Genomic DNA, 25,842 nt, shown 5'->3' with positions numbered 1-25,842 from the left:
AAAAAATCAGTATGTGGTTATTTTGTTTTGTTTCAAACCCTTTGTAGGTCAAAGGTAGTGGATTGTTGTATTTATTTTACACACATTGAAAAATGTATTATGAAATATATTAAGAGGACACGATTTGTCCGTATCTAAATATACTTTTTGTCATGCGTTTGGTTAGAAAATGCATTGCCCCTCCTGTACGAGCACAATTGTGACCCCCTCCATCTAAATCCCACTATTTCCCATGATAGTGAATATTATATACATGCATTAAGAATTGTATTATGTAAAACTAAATGTCTTGAGAGCACATTTGCATGTATTTTCTCCATATCTAAAGCGGTGTTTGTCGTACTGGTGAAGTTTGTGGGTCTATGTGGCTCCTCGGTAACACTGATAAAGCCCCTGAATAAATTTGTCTAGGGGATTGCAAGACAGATGTCTGTATTACAGTTGTATTACACTTTTACAAAATTCGACAACAAGCTTCCGTCAGTTCAGTAACATGATCATGATGGAGACTTCCATTTTCACACTACATACATTTTTAATACAATACTGAGTCATTTTCGATGTTATCTTTTGAGTGCCGTTCGTTTTCAAGTCGTAGTGTATATTTTTATTTAACCTCAATTGTAATTGTAACAGTGTGTCTACAACAATTTACGTAAACAAGGGCGTGGGTTTACCACACAATTAAAAAGAGGTAAATAAAATAATTGTTCTCAACTTAGTACAATAATACAATATTTACAAAAGGAATTTCGACATTAGTGTCGCTCGTGTAGTAAAGTTATGATTGTGTTCGACACTACAAGCAAGCGGCTGGCCCACATCCGGGTATTCTGTCGAGATGGTCATGGCGGAGGGTACTGCAGTTCTCAGGAGGAATCGGCCTGGAACCAAGGCAAAGGTGCGTTTCTAACACCGGGAAGTGGCCAACATCGCTTAAATCGGAATACCGACACGGCGTATCCGATCCTCCCCCGACTGATGTGATTTTACCTCAGTACTTGTGTCGAAATTGTCGATGGCTTGACTCCCACTCGGAAGCGCTTAAGCTAGTGCTAGACAGGTAGCTAATGCTAGCATTTCCTCCGTATAGTAGTTTCCAGAGTGACTCCACACAATCTTCCTCTATCGCCGAATAAACAGTCGTGTGTGCGTGGTCAAAAAAAAATGAAGAAACAGCGTTTTTCTCTTGCCAACATAAACCCGCTCCAAATGTGTTAGTTTGCTGGAAACAGTCATAGGCTAGCCGGCCGGGTTGACGTTTTTAGCCGCCTCAAGCTAAATTTGTAGTCTTGAGTCGCACCAGGACTTAAACACAATTCTCAGTGGAGGTCTTTGTACAACTATGGCATGTATTTGCGTTTGTAGCAACTCTGTCACTTGTCAGTATTGGTATTGTTTTTAAACTTTTTTTGTCGACTAAACACGCTATTCCTCCTCCTCCCTTTTTTTTTGAAAGGATTTCTACAACTGGCCGGATGAGTCATTTGAGGAGATGGACAGCACCCTGGCTGTTCAACAGGTATGTGAACACATCCCTATACGCGCGCATATGCGTCATCCAATAAGAATCGATCTCTCTTCCAATGACAAGTTAAAATGCCATGAGTGTGGTTTTTAATTGAACGGAAATGGTGGTCCACTTCCAGAAAAATCACATCAAATGCTTGTGCAACCCATTGTGGCTGTCAAAATTTGTTAATCCATTATATATGGATTATACTATATTGACCAAGAATAAGCAGACATGGTCGCAATAAGCATAGTGCCTTTCTGAGTCTTAGTTTTTTTTTTTTTTGTGGTTGTGTTTCAGTACATACAGCAGAACATCCGCTCAGATTGCTCCAATATTGACAAAATCCTGGAACCCCCCGAGGGTCAGGATGAAGGGGTGTGGAAATACGAGCACCTCAGGTATGAAAATTATGCTAATTATTTAGATGACAGGTGTGTCCTCAGTTTAAGAGGTGTCCGATATAAAGCATTTTGAGAGACAAAGTAGTTGTACAGCAGTGTAATCGTTGTCACTTAGCATAATCAGTTATTACATTTAATTTCTTGTATCTGTGGTCCTAAGATTAAGGCCTTAATTTACATTGAAATGTCTTTAGTAACTCCTTAAATATTTTTAATATTAGCTTTTCATGAGTAGCGTTTTGTGCATGTTTTATAAATGGATAATACTTTTTAATAATACTAAAAAAATAATTATATAATAAAACGATTTTATTTTAATATATTAATATTTTAATAATTATTATAATAAAAATGGAAACACATTAGCACAGGGATCACCAACCTTTTTGAATCCAAGAGCAACTTCTTTGATACTGACTGGGTAATATGAAGGGCTACTAGTTTACGTGAAGGTACGAGATCAGGTCAATGACTTCTCACAATAATTAAGAAACAGTTGTAGTCAATTGTGAAGTCAATTGTGTAATACGTAACGTACATGTCTTATATACATAATCGTTCATAAAATTCTTAGACAATCACAATGTTCTACCACTTGTAATCTATTTTTAGAACAGGTCTGCGGGCTACTCATGTGATCCCCAGGGGCAACCTAGTGCCTGCAGGCACTATGTCGGTGACCCCTGCGATTAGCACATTAAGACATAAGACCAAAAAAAAAAAAAGGATGCTCAAATATTCTGCCTTACATATTTTGTAAGTATTAAAGGGATAGTGTGTAAGATTTAGCCCTTTTTTCATTATGGACAGCAGGAGGTGCTGCAGGTGCTGCATTTACCATTGTCCGAAGCTATAACAAACATGGCCGCCTCCGGAGAAGTGCTACCCCCCATGTAATATAATTTAATGATAACTAGACCTATGATTAGATTTAAAACATACCGTTGATCATTAAAAACACATTTGTTTGCAAGTTTTTGAAATGTACAATCATTAATTCCTTTTTAATGAAAAACTGTCTAAATCTTACACACTGTCCCTTTAAAAGTCCAAAAAGGAAGTTGTGTCATTCAGCCCAAAACCGGTTATCAGAATTTGGTTTTGGCATAGGCCTGAAAAAAAAAATAACTGTCATAGTGGACCCTTGTGACTATTTAAAAATAAAGTATAATTCTTAGAAAAAAAAATCACAAATGGTACTGCAGATACCCTGTTGATATTAATGGCCTTTTTTTTGAGCAAATATTTACTTTCATTAAGGCTATTACAGTACTATGTTAGAATAGGTTAATGGTTGTTGACATTGTCCAGTTCTATATTAATGGTGTTTGTTTTTTTCGCAAATATTTACTGTAACCAAGACTATGACTGTGTTAGAATAGGTTAATGGTTGTTGACATTGTGCAGTTCATGGTTGCTTTGCAAGTTAAAGTCAATGAGTATGATGTGTGCTCACTTGTGTTAATTGTAGGCAGTTCTGCTTGGAGCTCAACGGACTAGCTGTCAAACTGCAGGTTGGTGTGCATATGCAGTCAGCCTTTATTAATATTTTAAATTGAGAACTGTTTTTTGGAGGTTTCACTGTCACGTTCTATGATCAAAAGTGGATACATTTCTAGTTTTGTGACCTTAAGGTCTGTAGTCATGTTGATGTTGGTCTTCCAGAGCGAGTGCCATCCCGACACGTGTACCCAGATGACGGCCACTGAGCAGTGGATCTTTTTATGCGCCGCCCACAAGACTCCCAAAGAGGCGAGTCCACACTTGTATGCCCTGAATCTCCGCTCCTCATTGATTATCTTGTGTTAACCAATGTTTGTGCCTGTGCTTTGGTTTGATGCATATGCAGTGCCCTGCCATTGACTACACCAGGCACACGCTGGACGGAGCTGCCTGTCTTCTCAATAGCAACAAATACTTCCCCAGCAGGTGGGTTTCTTTTGCATATCTGCCATGTTTTTGTTTGCGGAACTAATTGGTCTGATTTGCTTTTCTAGGGTCAGCATCAAGGAGTCTTCGGTGGCCAAGCTGGGCTCGGTGTGTCGCCGCATATATAGGATATTTTCACACGCCTACTTCCACCATCGCCAGATATTTGACAAATATGAGGTGTGTTTCCTTGGAAAATAGCGTAGGATGCCTGTAGTCGGCCTTCAGATATGGGGGAGGGTAGACAATACTTTTGTTCAACTAGGAAATGTTTTACGCATTAATACGTGGTCATTACTATAAAAGAAAATATTCTAGAAAGATTTATGGAAATAGTTTTCAGAAAGTCAATTCCTATCCTACTCCTCAGGGTATCATCAAGTTCAAACAATGAAACGAATTTGTTTCATTATTGTTTCAAACATTCATTAACTATTTTTCTCTGTTTTGGGAATCTACTGTATATGTTAGTGATTTGATGGTAATGATTTCATTGAGTTACCGGTACTTAACGCAAGTTTTTTTACGAGATTCAAATGTATTTAGATGAAAGTGCATTATACCGCGGACCATTTTCCTTATCTCTGTCAAACCATTTTATAAACTTTTTCCCTCCATGAGTGTGACCTATAACCAGTACAAGTGAATTAATTTAAAGGAAAACAAAAATAAACAACACAGGGAAAGTAAAATAAACAACCGAGCTAACTAGGATTGTGTTTGTTTTCAAACTTAACTAATCACATGCATGGCCATGAGTCTGAACAAACCTCCCACCATTTGAGGTGTCCTTGTTTAACCAGGAATAAAGTTCAGCTGTTCTGGTAGGCTTCTCGTGAATGTTCCCTTGCTATTTTGAACCATTCCTGTTTCTCTGCGCTAGAGTTGCCTTGAGTCGCTAAAAGAAAGAAAACAAGTATTAGTGATGAATAACCAAAAATGGGTTCGCTGAAAAATCCACCTATTATCACTACTTTAATGTTCATTTTATTTTGACCCTAAAATTTTCACCAGAAAGCCAAGTGTTTTTTTTTTTTTTTTTGGGGATTTGTTCACTGCAGCCGTTCTTTATGACATTTTTTTTTTCAACTTTTGTGCACCGACAGAATGAAACGTTCCTGTGTCACCGCTTCACGCGCTTCGTGATGAAGTATAACCTGATGTCTAAGGACAACCTGATCGTGCCCATCCTGGAGGAAGAGGTGCAGAACACCTCGTCGGCCGGCGAGAGCGAGGCCTGAGGAAGACGCACGTGAACACGCCCACGCACGCACACATGCTCGCACACGTCTACCACACACTACTGTACAGCGTCTAAGGACGACCCGTCCGGGTACCTTGTTGCTCCAGTGTCAACGGACGCAATGGAAGCCTATGGGACAACTTTGTTTCCTTCTCCTGTTTGTCATTTAGGGAACATTTATTTTGTAAGCAGCTGGATTTGCAAAAGAAATCGACAAAAAAAGCAGGGATGTACAATAACCGTCTGACCGATGTTGAGGCAAAAAAGGACGTCGCGTTAACCTGCGATATCTATAAAAGCATTATGCTGCCAATGTGGAGTATATACATTTTTAATTGGCACCTCATTCGAAAATATTTACAAGCATGTCCAAACTTATGTACAAGTATGTTCATACTTGCAAGTACGTTCAAAAGTACTCGTAAGCTAAATTGTAAAATTTAGCATGAGCATTTCTTTTCCCCAATACTATGGTGAGGCTAGCTCGTCAGCACCTGTGGCTTAGGAGCAAATGCTATGTTTTTAGCATCTAGCCTCTAAATAAATTTGGATGTAGTCGCAAGTATGTCTGAATGTATTTGATAGTAAACTAACAAGTATGTTCGAACAAGTTTGCCAATGAAAAAAAGTTTGCTCCACAGTAGGGATGTCCGATAACGGTTTTTTTTCCGGACTGTTTCCAGTACGAGTATTCAACTCTTGAATCGCCACTGAAATCGATACAAAGTATGCCCCTCCAAAAATGTCTCTCAAAATAATGAAACCTCAATTTAAAGAATGGACAGTCCACTCCAATGTAATAATTTTGTTAAACGTTTATTAAACTTATGGTAATATTCTACCCTAATTTGTATTTTCTGGTTTGTGATTAGATAGTAAAACTTGTTATTCGTATCGGCTTTATCGCATGTACAAATACCCGGAAATAAAGTCTATTATTGGCCCAATAACGATACCGTACTGGGTAGCTGTACTCTCTCGCCACAATGGCAGCGCCATGCTCCTGTAAATATCAAGAAAACAGGACCTATAATAGGAACCACTCGAAATGCATTAATATCGGTCTGGCTACTGTCATTTTAAACGCCGGGCCTCTGCTCCGTGACATCCAAGGCAATATGGCTCAGATGGGCACAACTTCAGAGGGAAAAGAGTGGGGAGTTTGTTACAGTGACCTTCAGTACTGAGAGCAGTTTATTTCAACACTTTCCTTTAAACATCAAAAAGCTCCAATAGTATTTAAAAAAAAAAGAACTTGTTACCCTATACGTATGAAACGCTGTTTTCTGTTAAACTGTAAAAAAACAAAAAATAACAAACTATCAGGATCAAATTGTAGAAAAAGGAAGTTGGTGGATAAAAAAAACAGTTATCGTGGATCCCTCAAAAAACAACATGTAATCACGGTGATCTATCTGTATTGTTGACAAAGGCACACACACTGACAGCCACCCCCTTGTGTAAATAACAGCCTGTTTGATCTTGTTTTCTGATGGCGCTTCATTGTTCTCTTCCTACAGCCGCTTCATTTTTGCTCTTTGCTTTGTGTCGCCCGCCATTTTGTGAAAAGAAAGGGGGTGGAGGGTCAATCAGTAATTTAGCTTGCCAACTTGAAGAGGCTACTCAAAAAAAAAAAAATCCTCAAACGTAGGCGTGACTTGTGCGTTAGTGAACAACAGAGAACTATTAGCTGTCAGAGTGTGCTCCCGATATTCTTGATGTTCATAACGTGGCTGAGCGTCAGCTTAAAAGGCGTAACGTCAACCATGTCTACACCTCGCCAAGTGCAGCCTTCCTTTTCGTGACTCTCATTAAGTTATTTTGCTTCATCTAATCTACTTTTTTTTTTATCTGAACTAAAAAAAAATTGGTTTGATCCAATCACTTTTTTGTTTGTTTTTTAAATGAACTAAAAAAAAAAAAACACACTTTGTTACTGTTTGTGACATTTTCATGTCTCTTAATAAAAGACTTATTCTGGATTTTGTGTAAAAATGTGAATAATCAGAAATGAAAACTTGACAAATGAACAAATGATGAAGAAATGTATTTCTTTCAATAAACACTATCCATACAAGGAAACAAATGTACAACTCCAAACCAAAACAACCACAGTATATTGTTAACTCAGTTAAACAGTTTTAAATGGTCTTTTTACTAAAATGGCAACATTTTCATCATGGAAGACTCTCATTGTAGATAAGCTTGTAAAAATACAAATGTGTGCCTGTTCTAATACTGCAGCTGTCCCTTGTACACTATGGTTTGATTTTAATACTGACAAACTAAATTCAATGAAGTACCATTCGTACTAATAATACTGAGCCAGCCAACGACGGCTGTCAGGAAGGATAGTGCTCCCTCGACATGAGGATTAGAACATGTTCTACTCACAGAAAGTCAAAAGTGAAAATTGATATTGGAGTAAACCATGAATCAAAGATCATTCGAATTCTTCTAGGGTAAATGCATTCTGCCACCCTGTCATAACCTTCCCATGTACTAGGAAAAAAAAAAATTAAAAGTGATCGAAATGTGTTCTAATCAAGAAAGTCACAAGGATAAAATACATCAGAATGACTTGAATATGTTTGTGCATAAGCCATCAACAAATAAATAAAAAAAATCGGTGGATCTCCCACTCCCTTCTTATGCCAGTCAAAACTTTGGAAAAACCCTCTAATTCAGTTAGTGTTTTTTCATTGGATTATTGGTCCCCCCCCCAAAAAAAAACATTTTTAAAAGGTAATAGCTTTCGTGGCCTATAAATTTGAAGATGTTTCCAAACTTTTGACTCACACTGCATGTAATAAAAATAATTGGCCAGCCTGTTTTCATTGGAACACGGATCTTGGTTTCGCAATGTAGAAACTGACCTTATGTTCTTTTCCATACGGTCCAAATGTAGACCAGCAGTCTAGAATAACAACAATCCCACTTAGAGTTTGTAATTATATTTTGGGGAGGGATTGTATGTTTCATTTTAAAAGGGTAATAGTGAAAAGCTAAAAAGATGTCATGAAGACCATAGAATTGAAAAAGAAAACTAATAATCGATGTCAGGATTGGTACTCATCATGTAGGATGTTCAATATGACTTTTTTTTTTCCAACCAATACCAGTAGGAGTGTTCTCTTGAGTTCTCACTGATACCACCCGGAGTTGTAATACATCAAAGCTGAGTTCACACAATGGCAGATAATTGTGAACAAAGACCTCTCTGACACGCGATGATCAACGATTCATCAAAGTAGCGCCAACTTCAGGTGAGTAAGACTTAAAGATTTGTAGATTAGTGGCGGGTATCAGCATCCTTTATGAATATCAGATACCTTGAAACTAGACTGATACCAATTTCTTAAAAGTTTGGCCTGCGGGCTATTTGTTCCCGTCAGAAACACAGTTCCGCATTTATTCAATATGCGATGTACTAATTATGGAGGACTGTTAAGTGCCAAGATTGAATAAATAAAAGGACCATTCAATAATGTTTCAATCATTAAAATGTGTCAATGATTAATTCAAACATTTCATTAGGTAATGAAAATTAAATTATTTAAACACAATTATTGACATTAATGACACTGTTGTAGCGTTTCATTAATTGATCTGTCAATCTCGCTTGTCAGTTGTGATGGGCCGGTCCTAACACCTGATTGGTTACCCCGACTAAGCAGGACCCGCCTTGGTTTGAAGAGAAGGGTAACCAATAAGGTTTTAGGTCCAGCCCATCAAACTTTGACAGCGAGGTTGACAGATAAACAAAATGCATGAAACACGGGAACAGTGTGTCGTTAATTAAATAAATGTGTCATTCAATGCCAGGGACGTATTTTCACGTTTTTTTGTTTTTTTTTAAGAGTCTGTACATTAAATCCCAGATACTTAAGTATTAAATCGATACTTAAATATCTGGGCTCAAATGTCTGGACCCTCAAACTATGTCCCTGGCATTGAATGAGCTAATGAAAAGTGCCATTAATGAAATAAACGTGTCATTAAATAAATGTGTCATTAATTAAAAGTTCCATCAATTAAATATTTCATTCATTAATGAAACATTTAATTATTTATTGAGACAAATTATTGAATGGTACATTTATTTATTGAATCGTGGCACTTTCTGTCCTCACTAGTAGTGTGCAAATGCCACCTAGTTCACTTTTAACCTTACTTTTAAGCACACCCTTGTCTTCATATACTAGGGTTGTCCTACTAGTAAAACTAAAGAATGTATCAGCACATGGAAAAGAGATAAATGTTCAAACTGCTTTCCATTTGTTCTTCTCATTATGGCTTGGGTTCAAAACAAAAAGTGCAGCGTTCTCCCACAGCAGCAGAGGAATGATTTCGACCCGTGGCCATGGAACAAGTTGGATGTCCTTCTTCTGGAAATCTTATGACTGAGGTCCGCTTACATGCAGGTCACCTCTGCTTTGCCCTCCTCCTGGTCAAAGCCGCCCTCCTCCAGGTGCGACAGCGAGCTGGGGAACCTCGATTCAAAAACCGGGAAGCCGCCGATACCCCCGGCTGCGGGGGAGAGTCCCTGCCGAAGCGCGGTGCCGCTGACTGAGCGACTCACCGAGCGGCTGGACACGTCGCTGTTCACCGACAAAACCTGCACATACATACGTAATGTCCTTTAGTTTCCATTATTATGCGACCTTAAAGACATTGCGCTAACCCCATCTTTAATCTTTTTTTCGTCCTCATTAATTATTCTAAAAGTGTCACACACTCTAAAGGTTCTAAAAAATAAACTTAAAACAGAGGGCCATCAGTGTCTGATTTATTAATTTTTGAAACTTCATTTGTAGAGGTATTTCATTCATCAACTCCAGAAAACAGAAGATGCATATGTTTTATTTTGGTCATATTATTGGCTCATCCTGAGGAAAATTGCATCACAAAATGACAATGTGCATCAGTGTAAAACTTAAAATACAGGTATAAAACGTTTAGCAATGCAGTCACTGACAAAATTTCATGTTAAACTCCATGTTTCAATTAATTTGCCCTTAAATTGAAAAGAAAAATGCACTGTTCCTCTCTGGGCATTAAAAAGCTGTAAATTAGATTTGCTGATACCTGTAGAAACACTGTTAAGATCACATGAGAATCACTGATACATATAATCTTTGAGTCAGAGTATTTGAGTCATTTTAAGTCAGATGGTTTTAGTCAATTTTGTCCCCCCAAAAATTATATATATATATATATAGCTGTTTCTAAAATAAGTAAATAATAAAACCAGCCTCTTATGATTGTGTTGACCAGAAATATTGCTGCACATACCGTACGTGACCACCAGGGTGCAGCATGGGCAGGTTTTTTTTTTTTGTGCATTTCTCACCTGGTTTCTGTGTTGTGCTGCTCCCTGATTCCTGACAGGCCGCTGAAGAAAAACAACTTGCTTGGTGGCCAGATTCCCATCGCTAACATGCACAAGCATATAACAATTAGCAAAGAAGGTACATGTACTGTGACATTAAATTTACCAGATATTTGTTGCATTTACAAAAATGATAAAATCTGCATACAGAGAAACCTTATAGTGTGACAGTTATTTTACCACAAACACACGTTTTCATATTTATATATATTAAAATAGTTCCTTTGAACACATAGCCAAAAACATTTTTTTCCTGTGCATATTACCTGTCATGTCGTATGATTGGAGTAGGCAGCACGCAAGTCAGCAGCCATCCGAACTCAGCCAGAGTGTGAAGAAGTGGCCCGTAGTCTGTTTTCACACTGGATCCCTGCATAGACAAAACACAGAGAAACAGTTCAAAACAATAAGGAGTCCATGTTTGATTTCCGGTTTAGGTCATACACTCAAATAGAATTTGCCTATATTGCCTCATCAGGAAAAAAATCTGTCATTTATCTAACTTTGCATCCCTGTGTGCTTTCACACAGCCCCACAACATGGCACATTTCGATAATTAGGAATCCACAGAACTTGCATCTTGTTTGACATATGGACATTTCCATTTCCAGATCGACTTCTTGTTTTCCTGGCCCACATCATGGTGTCAGGCTGTGAATATGCTTTACAGACAACAGCCCAGCTCCAGACTGATACAATCACCAAATCTTAGGCCCTAACTGCATTATTATGCTTTTCATGCAGAACGGCAGTGTGAAATAAGTTAAAGGAAGAAAAAAGATCTTTTAGGGATGCCTTGACACGGTCTGGTTTTTCATCAGCTTCTGAAATAATAACTCAGTGCAAATCTAAAACAGCCTCATAATAATAAACATTTTTGTCAACCTCAATGACGGTCCACTGCTCCACCACAATGGTGTCGTTGGCGGGAGGGGCAGTGCTCTTCTCTTCATACACGAAAAGCCCCTCCAATGACCGTGGCACTGGCTCGCCTGAAATAAAAAAAAAAAAAAAAACATTTTGTTGGCATCACTTTGACCCCACTTTCAGCCTTTTTTTAGTTTTATAAATACTTTTTTTTCAATAACTACTGTAATCCTCAGTGACTGCTCCCTCATGTGACAGGAATAGGAAGTGGGGGTGTTAAGGCACAGAAATGGTTCTAAAAATAGACAAAGTGGACAACAGGAGGTCGCAGCCACAGTCACAACAGGATGGGCCAAATTTTACACGCAAATCCCTCTTTTATGACTACTGAACAAAAACAACAATACAATGGTTTCATGTGGGGAATGGTTGCGAGCCTGACCTTTGGGGGTGTCCCAATAGACGAAGGAGTCCACCAGCGACCAGCCTCTGCGGTAGTAGGCCGCTGTCAGCTCCAACCAGTCGGCCTCCAGGGCGCTCACTACCTGGCCCTTCCTGGAGACGCGCATGGAAAGCGCCCCCTGGTGGTACTGGCACGCCAACGAATCCAGAGGTGCACAACCCGGAGCCCAGGAGTGGAAGAAGACCAAAAGTCGCATGTCTGGAAAGAAAGACTTACGTTTGGTCAGAATTCTCAAGAACAACATTTTAAGGGTGCGCCAGAGAGGTTACTGAGTCTCACCAGGACTGTAAGTGTTCTCCTCCAGCTCCCGATCTCCTGGGGGGGTGCGCGGGGGAGAGTGCGGGGGGGAGCGGCAGCCCCTCTTCGGACTGTGCATCCGGCTGCCGTTACTCAGCACGCTCACCTGTTGAAGGACCGAGCCGATGAAACGGACCCCGCCTCGGGCGCTGCTGTTCACCTACGAGAGACACAGCTCCAGAATTTAAGCCATTAACAGGCTTTCGCACCGAAAGTTACCCATCTGTCTTACAGACCCCAGTTTCAATAAAGTTGGCCACCACTGAGAACTTATTTAGAATTCTTCTTAGTTTCCACATGATTGATAAATTATGTCAAATGGTGAGTGACAAGTAAGTGGTTATCCTCACCCTGTCAATGAGCGCTCGAACAATGTCGCCCGTCAGCGAGTCCCCAGGAAGAGGCCACTCCTCCACCCTCAGCATGGGCACGCTGTGACACATGGACGCCGTCTGTTTACTTCAAATTAAATAAAGAAAAAGATTAATCAGGACCACTGTTGGACATCCATGCATATATCTATCAATGTGGGGGGATGTGAAGAGAATCATATATTAGGTTGTTATCATTATGTGCTTATTTCTCGTCTAGAATAGTGTGCATTGCTATTCATCTATGCAGCTTTAGTTCATCTCTCCCCAGTCCTTAGATAAAGCTGTTCACGCAGGAAAGTGTGAGCTGGGACCTTGGCCCAGCTGTTGGTGGCGCCCGGCTGGCTCTTTTTGTTGTGTCATGTAATGTGCAATGCTTTACTGAATGAATAAAAAGCAAGCAGGGACGCTTGAGCGACGAAAATGCTCTTGGCAACGCATGAGTATGTACGCCAAGCTTTTCCCTTTGCCTAGGCGGAGAAAAGTCAATCTTGGCTGGTCTGGTTGACTATTTTGCTGTTTAGCAGCAGGGCTTGTCTTAGTCTACTTTTAAAGATAACAGAGGCAGAGTACCTGTGGGATAAAACACGTGTAAACACCACACAGTAAAGGTCAGCACCAAGATTTGAACCCAAACCTAATTCAATAACCGGGAGACAAATATGCTAACCACTAAGGCAAAGTGTTTTTTTTCGATTAGATATTAAGGTAGTACTGATGGTCCAGTATGGTAATGAAAAAGCCTATAGTATCTTACTGAAATTAAAGTCATTAGAAAACACATACCCATAAAACAAAAATAATCCAATTTGGGTTTTAAAAGTACTGACGTGAATTTTGGGGTTATTCATTTCACCCAAACCACAAAATAACCCAAATTGGTTATTTTTTTGGTTAAGGACTGATCCAAGTTTTTGGGTTATTTAGCCCAAACAAGAACCTACAAAACAACTCATTTTTATGGGTCAGTTGGGTCAAAGTAAGATGTGCAGAGTTCTTGTAACTCCAGAGGAATAAAATGGATGAACCACACAATGAAGCTATTGGATAGAGTCGTTGACACTAGATTAAGAGCAGATGTGACCATTTGTCACATTTGTATGGTTTCATGCCAAAAAAAGAACACTACAGAAACAGTATTTGCTTTGAGCATGTTAATAGAAAAGTACAGAAACGGTCAGAGGGAGCTGCATTGTGTCCTTAAAGATCTGGAAAAGGCTTATGACAGGGTACCAAGGGATGATCTGTGGTATTGTATGACAAAGTCTGCAGTAGCAGGGAAGTATGTTAGAGCAGTGCAGGACATGTACAAGGACAGTGGTGAGATGTGCTGTAGGTAAGATAGAAGAGTTCAAGGTGGAGGGGGGACTGCATCAGAGATCTAAGCCCCTTCTTGTAGGGCAGTGGTTCTTAACCTGGATTCGATTGAACCCTAAGGGTTCGGCGAGTCGGTCTCAGGGGTTCGGTGGAGCCTCCGCCGCAGAGGTCCACCCCTCAGTCTAGTCTGCAGTTAGTGGGCACAGTCGTTGAAAGCGTCCTGCTCTGAGATTTCCTACCATGCACTTTGTTGGTTTTGTTCTTTGAACAAGGTTATATTAATGCACAGTTCATTTCGTGCACCAGTAAAAAAAATCATATTTTATTTTTTATTAAAGAAGGGTTTGGTGAATGAGCATATGAAACTGGTGGGGTTCGGTGCCTCCGACAACGTTAAGAACCACTGCTGTATGGTTATGACGACAAACAATGATAACATTGTGATCTGTAGCGAGAGTATGCAACAGGTGGAGGAAAAGCTAGAGTGGAGGGTGGAGGTTGGCTCTGGAAAAGCCTGGCTTTGATGTGAGATGTCCGTTAGCATATATAGTTAATTTCAATAAAAGTTAAACCTAGCAAGATGAAGTATAAGTGTGTGAGTGAAGAAATTCAAATGAAATAGTGAGGATACAAAGAATTAGTGAGGATACAGGGAGAAGGTGGAGGATCTTTGGTATGTAGATTGAACAGTCCAGAGCAATGGAGAGTATGGAAAAGAGGTGAAGAAGCATAAAGAGGCAGACTGGAAAGGTTGGAGAAAAGAAGTCTCTGGTGTGATGTGTGCTAAAATGAAAAAAGTGTACAGGACTGTAGGACTGAATGAGGTGTGAGAGAAGACGATGAAGGAGACAGACTTAGATGGAGGCAATTAATTTGCTGTAGCAACCCCTGAAAGGAAAAGTCAAAAAGAAGAAGGAGTTGGGTCAAACATAAATAACTTAAGCTGTGTTAAAATTCATTCAGCCCATTCCAGCCCAAGGTTGTTGTGTGGACTATTCATATGGTTTCAATATGGGACTGATTTGTGGGTTATACATACTGTATTTGACTCAACATTTTGGGGCTTTAATGAATACGTCAAAAAGTTGAGCCAATCCAATTTTTGAGTGATTTTTGACCCAACAGTTTTTTGAGTGCAGCACACCAATTAAAACAAAAAGTTAATGATGTCATATTACATTGTGTCATTTCAAGTTGTTCTAACTACATAACAACCACATTAGCAAATAATTTGCAGTAACGTTGTTACATAAGAAGGCATTTAAATGAAAAGAATGTGGCATTCAATTGATATTTCATGCAGTAAATGACCTTCGAAAACTTAAAGAGCAGTAAAAAAAAAACAAACAAAAAAAAGCAAACACATTTAGATATTGCAACAAAATTAATTCCGGATAGAAAGACTCTGTTATAAACCAAGTAATACACCGAATATGATCAGCTAAATATCATAAGTACGAATATCTTTAATAAAATTTAGCGGCGATTGGTATTTATAGGTGAGCCTCTTTTTGAGTCAATAAAATGCAGTCAATAAACTGTAAAAAAAAAAAAAAAGAAAGCTACAAGCAACTACCAAATTAGAATGATATCAAATGGATTACAATGCCTTTATTTTCATTTTATAATGAGTATATTATAGGATGAATAGTAGCTTTATTAAAGAACAACACTGATTTAATGTTAAGACATAATGAATACTGAAGCTGTTCATATATACAGATCTGTGAAACCTCCTCTCTATTGGTTGGTAGATGTTGTCAAGTGGCTTTCCAGCCAATAGAAATCACTGTTTTAGTCTGGGAAAGCGGGACAAAGAAAGAGTCAGGCTCTTCTGGCTCGCCAGCGTGACCTTCTGGCGGAGTTTTACATGAAATATGCAGCTGGCGCCATCAATCATTCATGGATTTACTCGACAGTTTGCTGCTGAGTGGGGCAGTGCGATGGTGTGATCTTTGTTTTTTTTTTTTTTTTTTTAAGTTTAGAGCATGGACTTACCTCAGTCTAGGCCGGGCCAGGACAGCGCGGTACAGCAGGCTGAAGGGCAGCGAGCGCGTACGGCCCACGGACAGGATGATGGGGTGCAGGGCAGCCAGGACATAGCCCTGCGTGTAGTACGGCTGCAGCGCCTGGGGCAGCTCGGCCAATGAGGACACATACTGCACTGTGGGACGGCTACCTGCACCCAGGTGGAAGAAACGACCAGTTGGTTAGCTTGCGTTTGAATGAACGACAAGAAGCTAAACTCTTGTGGTGTCATTTTCAAGTGCATACTAGGACTGGGCTATAGGGGGAAAAATAAACTCTCGATTGCCTTCAATCATCATTATGATTTGAATAGGATAAAAACCCAAAAAGCATTTACTGTATTTGAAAGGTTTGATAGTTTTTTAAAAAGACAAAAATAATGAATACCGATTTAAAATCAATTTTAATGTAAACTTAACATTCACAACTTGCGCATATCTTGTTAAAGGGATAGGTGTATTTCAAAATTTTTAACAGTAAATGTTCATTTTGTCTGTAACATATTATGTAAATTAAGTTTCATGTACAATACCTTAAAAAACATTTTTTTTTACTTGCTATCCCTGAAAATGACAACATCTGTACGCAAGGCTTGGGTAGCCACCAATCACCTGTTGGTCATGTGACGTTGAAGTTGAACTGCGATTAATGAGCAAATGTGATTTCATTTGACAAGTGAAAAAAAAAGTTTTAATCATACATGAAAAATAATTTAATTAACAAATACACTAATTCAATCCAAAGACCTTATTGTATGTTTTAAAGAAGCCAGACCCTCAATCCCATTTACTTATTCATAATTTAAAAATATATTTTCAAGTGTTAGTCTAAAGCAGTCCTTCTCCAATAGAAGGGCGGGCTCCCCTGGGGGGCGCAGATGAAGGAACAGGCTTGAAAGGTATGATTGAGGCTTAAAAGTTAACTTTTGTTGAAAGTTTATTTGTATTGCTTTTTCTTACTTTTGTAAATAATAAAAAGGATAACAGTTCTGGCCATTTATCCACATTTTTTTGTATTGGTAATGATCTTATTTATTGTCATCAAAGCGTGTGTGTGTGTGGGGGGGTGTTTTTTCTTTCCTAGGGGTGCTTTGTAAAAAATAATTGAGTATAGACAAAACATTACTTTTTTACTACTAAAAATGGCTAAGTATGTTGACTATCCCTTTAAATGACAAAATTAAATAGTTAGTAGCTGTAGTGTTGTAAACCAACCATCTAGCATTCCTCCACTTTTGCGATTTCACCATAACTAATTTTCAAATCTTCCATTTCTTTAAACGATGAATAAATCTACTCAATTAAATTTATTGCCCATCCTTAGTTCACAGCCAAGTTTAAAAATGGCCGCCCACTGAGATGGATAAAAATGGGTGGATTTTGAAGCTTCATTCATATTCCCCAAATGCAAAATTAATCAAAATACTGTGTTTAGATGAGAGGGGACAGAAAGAAAATATTATTGCAAAGAAAACGTTGAACATCACTTTGATCATAACACAGCACTTTTCTGGATATAACTGCTGCTTTTTGCCTCTTGACTGTGTGGTTCTGCACCAAAATTGCTAATGTTACTGCTGGCCACGCTGCGAAGCTCATGCGTGACCGCATCCCTGTAGAAACATGTTTGTTTTGAAGGCGCTGTTTCCAAGTTAATGTAAGAGGCAGCGACGAGGCCCATAAAAAGTGTTCATGGCCCCTATGTGAAAATACCCCCTTAAACCATTGAAGAGCCCGCTGCACAGCTGCGAGAGCAGCAGAAACCCCAGTGAACCCGCTGAAGTGCACGGCTCCATCTTACTGGCATTCCTGCGGGACCAGACGCCCATTCCAATCCCTATTACGACGGATACAAAACAACAACATTCCTTAGCTGCTACTTTTACGACTCTATTTCCATTTAAGTTAAACGTGGATCACTCAAGTCTTAAAGGGTCACTCTGCAAAAACAGGCAACAAGGCTGTATTTAACGCGTCCCCAGTGTGCGATCCAGACACACAAACACTGTGTTTTCAGAGGCAACACCCCCTCCCATCCTGCTGCCACTCGCTCTGTCACCAACACACTGAGGCCTCTGTTAAGAGCAACAAAAAGTGAAAGGACAAAATAAAGGCCCGGCAGAATGGCAAAGAGGGTGAAAAGCGAAGAAGATAGGAGGTGGGAAGTAAGAGGGTGGCGGGAGGAGTGTGTCATTTAAGGGGTCAGACAAGAGGTTTCTTGTGACAGGACTGCATAGGAAAGTTTTTTTTTTTTTTTTCCTCTGCAAAACAGGAGTTACAAGATGGAGTTTATGAGTCCATTAAGGTAGGCGCAAAAAGGAGAAATATGCTCGGCAACAAGCAACACAGGAAACCAAAGTGACAGTGTACTGAGGTCATCGCGTTCCATGCTAACATGCTAAAACCAGAGGTGGGGGACCCGATTTGACCGACGTTGCTGTTCTTATTACTTAGGACTTGCTTGAGAAAAACCTATGAGATACTCCACTTGACTTTCACTTAAACAGCAAGTCCCCACAAGGCTCGCAGGCTTGCTCATGCCTGTGTACATCCTGAACCGGTCACCCGCCAATTGCAAGGCACACAAAGATGAAGAACCAGCCACACTAACAATCACAACTAAGACATACCTTGGAGTGTCCAAAATACCTGCCAACCTCTTATGTTTTTGGAAAGGTAAGAAAACACGCGCAGGCACGGGAAGAGCTTGCAAACTGCACACAGGAAGGCCAGAGCTGGAATCGAACGCACGACCTCCGCATGTGAGGCAGATTTGCTAACCAGTCAAAAGTTCAGTCAGAGAAATAAAAACAACTTCAGACAGAAATAATGGATGCAATACCTTACTCTAATTAAATTGTATTATGATGAAATCAACTTATATCACCAAAGAAATACTAAAGCGAATGAGGAACTAATGCTACAGTAAACACTCGTCTTACTCTATGAAATGCAGTCACACTTAGTCAAATGAAAAGCTTAATGTCACTCCTCAAAACACATCATATAATTTTCACAATGTAAACATTGTACAATTTGATTAAAAAAAACATGATGACGTGACATTAGCTTCATATCAGACACAATTCAACCGAGTGACAATGGTTCCAAGAACGTTGACAAGCGATGGCTGGCACCTACACGCGTGTCCAGGCCTTCGATTCACCTCCACATTTATTAATCAAAATCCCGACTTTAATCGGAAATAATCCGGCGAGGCCCGCTAGATGAGCAGATTAGACAGAGATTATAGAAAACCCGCACTCATCCCTGGAAATGATGACAGACATAAATGTCCTTTTTCATAAATGGGACAGGGAACATTCAGGAGTATGCTGACCATGGTGTGTAAATGGAGCTACTGTTGTAGTAGGCATTTTGCCAGTCGTCTTCATTAGCATGCAAACTGATGGTAAAAAAAAAGTGGATACGTTCAAAATTCTATCACCTTGAGTTAGTAAGTATGAAAGAGAACGAAGGCCGACAGAGTTGATTTCAACCTTCAGAAATGACGTGCCAGGGTTTTTGGAGGAATTTTTATTTACTTTAAAATTCCGATCGTTATCCCCGTGAAATCCATTTTAGTCAGCCCAATTAGTGGTCAAATATGGATGTGTGCACAATTAGCCTTACCTATCTAAATATATCAGAGTTGTGACAGTTTCCAAACTGATTTTTTTTTAACATATTTCAGAGGTGACTAACAATTTAATTTTGCAGTTTACAGTTGGCAGATTGTTCCTGGTCAGATGTTTTACAGACACCCCTTGTTTCACTGAACAATTGCACAGGGATGGAACATGGAATTAATTGCTTCCAATAATATTCCACCCATAAAAGGTACTTTGTGACTGCATACATCCTAAACAAGCACCAGATATTGAAATTATAATAATAAACACAAAAGCCTGTTAGCTTAATGCAAACAAATGAGGCAAAATGACATAAGCAGATCAATTCAACTAGCATCAATAGTGCAGTTGTTAAAACCCATTTAATAACTTATATGGGGACAATAAAAATACAGCAAGAGAGAGCTCAATACTGTATTTAATGTTGTGTCTATGTGTGAAAGCGCACACAGTTGTGCAAGAATTTAAAAGGGAAAAGCGCTAAATCTAAAATATTATGTTATGTCTCAAAGCTTCCAAAAGCATAATAATTAGATGACCCTAATTCCCTGAGTATAATATAATACACCTCACTTTTGGGGTCAAATTCTGGTACCAACACTTTGTTGACAATGAAAAACTATAGCAAAATAGAATAAATCTCATCTTTTGTAAACTCTTTATATTTTCTTGTGCTCATATCCATAAGTTATATATAGATGTTGTGCATTAAATGTGTATCAGATTTCCTACCTTGTGAATGCGCTCAAAGCAGTTGTTTTACCATTTCCTCATGACGCGGCGCAAGACTGTTTTACCATTAATATCCGAAGTTGCACACCATCTGAGTTTATGATCGTGTGTATATGTCAAAAGGCTACAATTAATAAACAGGTCTTATGGAATATATTTCTGTGTTCTCTAACCTGCGCACTCGGCTGCTTTCCTTGCTTACCTTGAACAAGGACGGACTTGGACGTTCGTTCTGTCTGCTCCCTTCTTTTATTGAAAATAATGAACAATCTGACCTTACATAATATGCTGTTAGCTGCAAAAGGCACCTGCTGCTAACAGCCAAGTGACATAGAACCGATTACGTAATTATTGTAAGTAAGTATACTGCCAATATACCGCCTTCATTTTGGGGAAAATAAGTGTGTCTAATATTTGGGGAATTATAGTAATAGTAATGATCTTTTTCATCTGTCTTCTCTGAGTGACTAGAGGAAATCACACAATTGTGTTGCCTTATAGTGCCAGTGCGGTGGTCATTTTGGCTAAATTACCAAACACGTTTTAATTTCAGAAAAGCTACAGGACTTACATTTTGTTGTTCGAATATTAAAATCAGATCAAAAGCATTCTTGATATAATTGTGACCCAAAAAAAAAAAAAAACAAGCATTAAAAAGAAGAACCCTATGATAATCTAATTAGGTTTCATTATTATAGATAAAGAAAAACAACTTTACATCTTTCTAGTGATGGCCACTACCTGACCCACATATGACCAAAAATTTCAATGCCTCCCCCCCAAGCCTTTCTAGGACACACGTGATCACAACTGTCAAACGCGTAACTTTCAACTTGAATGCAGAAAAGCAGCAATTAGCTCAGCCCAGCGCTCGCACCATCCTCCCACAGCTCCCAGAGCTGCACCCGGTTAGCTTGGCCCCATTCTACACCCGCCAACAGGAAACACGGGCACATCGAACCAAACGCAGCTGAAGTATTTCCTTATTTTCTTGCACAGTCGTGGACATTAGGACAAGAAAACACTTGAGGAAAAAGCACATTTGTGAGTCATCTGTCAACCGGGTGCAATTTGGTCTTTGGATCTGTAGCAACTAAGTTTCCTTGAAAACAGATAAATTCATGCCAACAGTCCTTTACTGTGAAGTTACTTCAGTCTAATGAGCTTTCTATAGCATCAAAACAAGCTTTTCTTTGTGGTTCCTAACTGGAACGGACATCCGCGGATATCGTGGCTTTAATCAAGCAAGCACATTTGGAGGCACAGATGGTGCATTCGGTGTAAATTCTATTGGTTTTATGTCATTGTCAGGCCTGTGAAAACAACGAGGTAGCATGAAATTTAGACATGGCCCACAGCATTCGTCCAAGCATTTCATATTGCTCATCAACCAGGTTACAAGACTCAAAAATTCTTCAGATATTAACCATCTACTGGCCACAGCGGCCGCTTTGGGCCTAAACAGGCAAACACGGCCTTTATTAGGCATGCATTTTTCTATTTTTAAATCCTAAACAGGCAAGAATTTTCAAGATTTTTGAGATTTAGCCTGTTTAGACTATCGGCCCAAAGCGGCCGCTATGCCCAGTAAAGTTGTTAAATGCCACAGACATGTTGCGAAATGTTTTTGATCGTCCCTGTTATTAATGACAACCAACTGTACACATGCGTCATGGAGCAAGGTCACACAAAGCAATGGTTTTTGATGGCCTGGTATATACGGTAAACAAAATAAACAAATAAAAATACACATCACAGAGTTGACTGCACTACATATCGGACCAGAAATGTTTTTTTCAAAATACTCAAAAATGTTATTCAAATAATGTCCAACACTGTACATTAGGACTATAATCTACAACTACAGTATTTTAATAAAGGTGTAATTTTTTGATTGTTGTCAATTACGTGATAAAATGATTTTAAAAAGTTGAAATTTCCATCTCTTTTTATTTAAAAAAATAAAACATCATTCCAAATCGAAAATAACATAAGTAAAACGATGCCCAGTCCCTAAAAAGTCTGAAAATTGGTAAGAATGTTTCCAAATGTGGTATTTTGATTCAACAAAAGTTTGCTTCCTTGGAAGACTACAGAAATAGGAGAATATTTACTGGTGAGAGGTCAAAATCCGGAGCATTTGCGCGATTATAAATTTAATGATTTCTCAATTTACTTGAATTGATTATCAAAAAAGTATCGATTCATTTGATAATCGATTCATTGCTGATTAATTTTTGCAGCTCTACTGTAAGGCCGTGTCTACATATAACCAGTCCTATTTAAACCTGAATAATTGTCTCCTCATCCTGTAAAAAAAAATCCATCCATATTGCTTTGTTTATTTAAAAAAAAACAATTGTTGATACACATAGTGCAATTTTGTTCATTTACGAGCATGCCAAGCCGCTCGGCGGCAGTAGTTTTGCCAAATTCTGTCCAATCAGAAGATTTTCAAGACCTTTTTTTAAAATGAAAAAAAAAACAACCCAAAAACACATAGAAGACAGGGATAATCTGAGACATTTACCGTCCGTTTACAAGAACCCCAGTAACGAATACACTATGCCTAAATCAGGTTTCGTAAAGTCAATGTTGTGTTTATTTCCGTGTGAGAATCCCTAATTTATTTCCCGATTTTCTTGATTAAAAACAAGATGATATTCATGAACATTCCGGAACTTCTTGTGATCTAATCAAACAATATAATCTGAAAAAGATAGAATGAAATCCTCTGAAATCCAAACTAAGATTCTTAAGGTAGCCAAACTAAGACATCATACTGTACATGCTCGCAGTCAACTCACGAGTTCTCTGTTAGTTATGAGTCTAGCGAGCTGTTTTTGCTCAAGGTTGTACGGGAAAACAAAGTTCTTCTGTGCTCATATTGTGTCTGCCAGCTTGTTGACATCATGGTCTCCCATTCACTACTTAATCGCCGTTTCCTTCCAAATGGGTCACCAGAAGACCGACATGAAGGGATTATCTTTAGGAAAAAAAAAACAAAAAAAAAAACAACCAGATGAGCTTCCTAGATTATTACACACAACCAAAATTAGATTGCTAAATCATTGAGGTGTCTTTTTGCATTCTGATGCAAGTGTATGTGGATGTGTGAAAATGGGTGTGTGGGTGCATGCATGCGTGCGATTCTACAAGTACTAGCCTCGGCAGGGAAAACCTTCCCTGACCTATTTCTGCATCAGTTGAAAGAAGGAGCCTGTTGCTGGGAAGAAAATGACGAGATGGCATCTGAGCATACTTTTATGAGCACTTGCCACCTATGCCAGGGGATCCAAACTTCCATGTGATTTTAAAAACACATAAAACCTCAGAGGAACTGTAACAAAAAGCACAACTGACATACAGTCAATTTAATGGCACTGAGAATCAAAAGCAGCCTTGGAAATAATACATTAAACAACCAACATCTCATTTTGTCTGGTCAAGCTTGGATGTGTGCCGTTTAGAGGGAAAGAATCATGTGTTCAAAACAGAACAGTCGGGCAATGAAAAAGAATTATATACTGTACTAGAGTAAGGGACAGCGCCCTGCCATGATTATTAAAAGTAAAAATGCATCATATGTGCACATGTACATCCACATGTGGTGATGGCTCAATGAAACTTCCACTGACAATCTGGGCTAAACTTAGCTCCTCGCTGACATACAAAGAAAGTAGTCTCTGTAGTCAAGCTGTATCACTTGAACAAACTGACACCAATAACTACTTTCCTATCAGCCAGGACTTTGGTGACATTCAGAATAATATAGAAAGTGTTCAAACACTTGAATAGGTAAGTTTTTCATAGAATAGCTAAAAAAAAAAAAAAGAAAAACGTGAATTGAACTTCACTGTCCTAATGTATTGTATGTAGTTGATATTTTTCCCAAAGTGAACAAGTTGAAAAAAATCCCAAAGTTAAAAATACGGAGTTGCCCTGTCCTCTTCTGTAGAGTTTAGCTGGCGATAAAAGAAAAACTGGAAAAAGATTTCAAAACACATTATTTATTATGGGGTGGCTCGGCAGAGCAGTGGTTAGCACATCCGCCTCACAGTTGAGGGACTCAAGTTCAAATCCAGGTGGTGTCCCCCACCTACTGCCCGAAGTCAGCTGGGATAGGCACCTGCAACCCTTGTGAGGATACGCGTCTATAGAAAATGGATATTATTTTTTATACTGTAAATTATTTAAGACAATTAGAAAAAATATGAATATGCATAAATAAAATGTCATGTCTGGGGGAAAACAAAACCTAATATTCAAATCCTCATCAATCTGTTTTTGTTTTTGTACTTGCACACCCCTAATACTTAGAATAAAATGGCCCATTTGAGGAATTACAGCAATTGTCCATGTTGTAAAACCATTTAAATGCCCTGTGAAAGTACTGTTATAATGGAGAGGCATTAGTAAAGCTAAACTTCATGCTGGGCATTTAGTGTGAAAAACATCAAACTCTAAGACAACAGATACTGTTTGCAGTTGAGTAAATATACCCCAGAACCCGAATTAAAGGAAATATGCTGAATTTTAATGATGAATCAGGGTTGGCAAGTACAGACAGTCGACCCCACTAGAAAAATCTTAACCTTTGTTTAAAATGTACAGTATTTCATATAATAAACTTCTAAAGGTGAATTTCCATTTTGTAAAAAAAAATAAAAATACCGCTACGTGTTCGGCGCCTACCTTCCAAGCTGAAGTCTAGGAGGACGTAATCGTAGACGGTCTCAGTCTTGGTCTCCACTTGAGGTCTCTTCAACGTCGAGTAGATCTTCCCGGGGCTGCTGTCCTCGGGGTCCTCCAGCTTCCTCAAACCGCAGCCCATGGCCTCAGAAGCGGGTCGAGAGCAGCGGAAGAGCCGCTCAAAGTATTCCCGAAGCCCGGCCGACTACTGCCTCTCTCCGATTTTGTTTTTTTTTTTTTTTTTGCAACGGGGAGGTTCACGCTCACTAACGGATGGCGGTCATCTCCCGAGCCGTACACGGTGGTGATCCTCCGCAGGAATTTTGTGGAAGCGGAACAAAGACAGTCGAAGCCAGAGTTGAGAAGCAAATAGGAGTCTGATGAATGGTCCCTTGCAAAGCTGCCCAGCTCTGGAGCATGGGGAGGCGGAGTAAACTCCAGTCCGCAGAAAAACTTTCCCACGTAGTCAATTGTGCCAAAATAACCCAACTTCCTTTTCAGCTTTTCAAAATACAATCAACTTCCTTCGTCTAACATGTCGAGGATTGATTTTATCAACGGACTGTTAAAACTTTCATCCCTCTCAGATAACATGTATTGATCATATTTATTTTGCAGTCACTTCCACCGAAAGATTGAATCAACGTGTGACTATGTTTTTGAGGAGCAACTCTATTGATGATGAAAACATTTTAAGAGATTAAACCACAGCAGATTACAACACAACAATGTGTTTTAGGAGATTTTTTTTTCATATTTTTGAGTGGCAAGCAGTTGATGGCACAAAACAAAAGTACCAAACTCATTTTGGGGGAAGAGTTTGGAATTTGACAAGTGATTCTATCATGTTCACGTTTATTTTTATTAATATATGATCATTGAAGACTAAATTATTATCATTGGATGTGAATGCTAGCGTCAGCTGGCATGACTGAGCTTGTGAAGAAAAGATGACCAAAAACA

The 25,842-nt window shown here is 39.0% G+C and overlaps 2 protein-coding genes across 3 annotated transcripts; one reads left to right on the top strand and one right to left on the bottom strand.

Moving 5' to 3' along the window:
* Positions 1–827: 827 nt before the first annotated feature.
* Positions 828–7,071, top strand: LOC148423140 (MOB-like protein phocein). Its single transcript, XM_088415337.1, has 8 exons — positions 828–901; positions 1,460–1,522; positions 1,814–1,914; positions 3,389–3,431; positions 3,583–3,669; positions 3,767–3,846; positions 3,915–4,026; positions 4,953–7,071. Exons 1-8 carry the CDS (start codon positions 842–844, stop codon positions 5,085–5,087), a joined length of 681 nt encoding a protein of 226 aa, XP_088271463.1. The 5' UTR covers positions 828–841; the 3' UTR covers positions 5,088–7,071.
* Positions 7,072–7,121: 50 nt separating this feature from the next.
* On the bottom strand, positions 7,122–25,319 carry LOC148423139 (raftlin-2-like). Of its 2 annotated transcripts, none has more exons than XM_088415335.1 (9): positions 24,883–25,319; positions 15,795–15,975; positions 12,459–12,567; positions 12,091–12,268; positions 11,791–12,009; positions 11,367–11,473; positions 10,748–10,851; positions 10,443–10,524; positions 7,122–9,707 (listed from the first exon to the last, which is right to left on the bottom strand). In XM_088415335.1, exons 1-9 carry the CDS (start codon positions 25,019–25,021, stop codon positions 9,504–9,506), a joined length of 1,323 nt encoding a protein of 440 aa, XP_088271461.1. In that variant the 5' UTR covers positions 25,022–25,319; the 3' UTR covers positions 7,122–9,503. The 2 variants fall into 2 exon arrangements, with proteins under 2 accessions (XP_088271461.1, XP_088271462.1); XM_088415336.1 differs by having other exon boundaries at positions 12,091–12,214.
* Between the last annotated feature and the right edge of the window lie 523 nt (positions 25,320–25,842).

The sequence above is a fragment of the Hippichthys cyanospilos genome, chromosome 5, assembly GCF_059441005.1.
Source record: "Hippichthys cyanospilos isolate Australia breed blue-spotted pipefish chromosome 5, RoL_Hcya_1.0, whole genome shotgun sequence".
NCBI lineage: Eukaryota > Metazoa > Chordata > Actinopteri > Syngnathiformes > Syngnathidae > Hippichthys > Hippichthys cyanospilos.
The sequence above is the reverse complement of the archived record's forward strand: the minus strand, read 5'-3'. Positions and strand labels throughout refer to the sequence as shown.

Coding starts and splice junctions, on each gene's coding strand:
- LOC148423140 (XM_088415337.1), top strand. CDS start 842: ATGGTCATGGCGGAGGGTACTGCAGTTCTCAGGAGGAATCGGCCTGGA. Junction 902..1,459: donor GGCCTGGAACCAAGGCAAAG/GTGCGTTTCTAA, acceptor TTTTTTTGAAAG/GATTTCTACAACTGGCCGGA. Junction 3,670..3,766: donor CCCACAAGACTCCCAAAGAG/GCGAGTCCACAC, acceptor ATGCATATGCAG/TGCCCTGCCATTGACTACAC.
- LOC148423139 (XM_088415335.1), bottom strand. CDS start 25,021: ATGGGCTGCGGTTTGAGGAAGCTGGAGGACCCCGAGGACAGCAGCCCC. Junction 11,474..11,790: donor CTATTGGGACACCCCCAAAG/GTCAGGCTCGCA, acceptor TTTTTATTTCAG/GCGAGCCAGTGCCACGGTCA. Junction 10,852..11,366: donor AGCAGTGGACCGTCATTGAG/GTTGACAAAAAT, acceptor TTGTCTATGCAG/GGATCCAGTGTGAAAACAGA.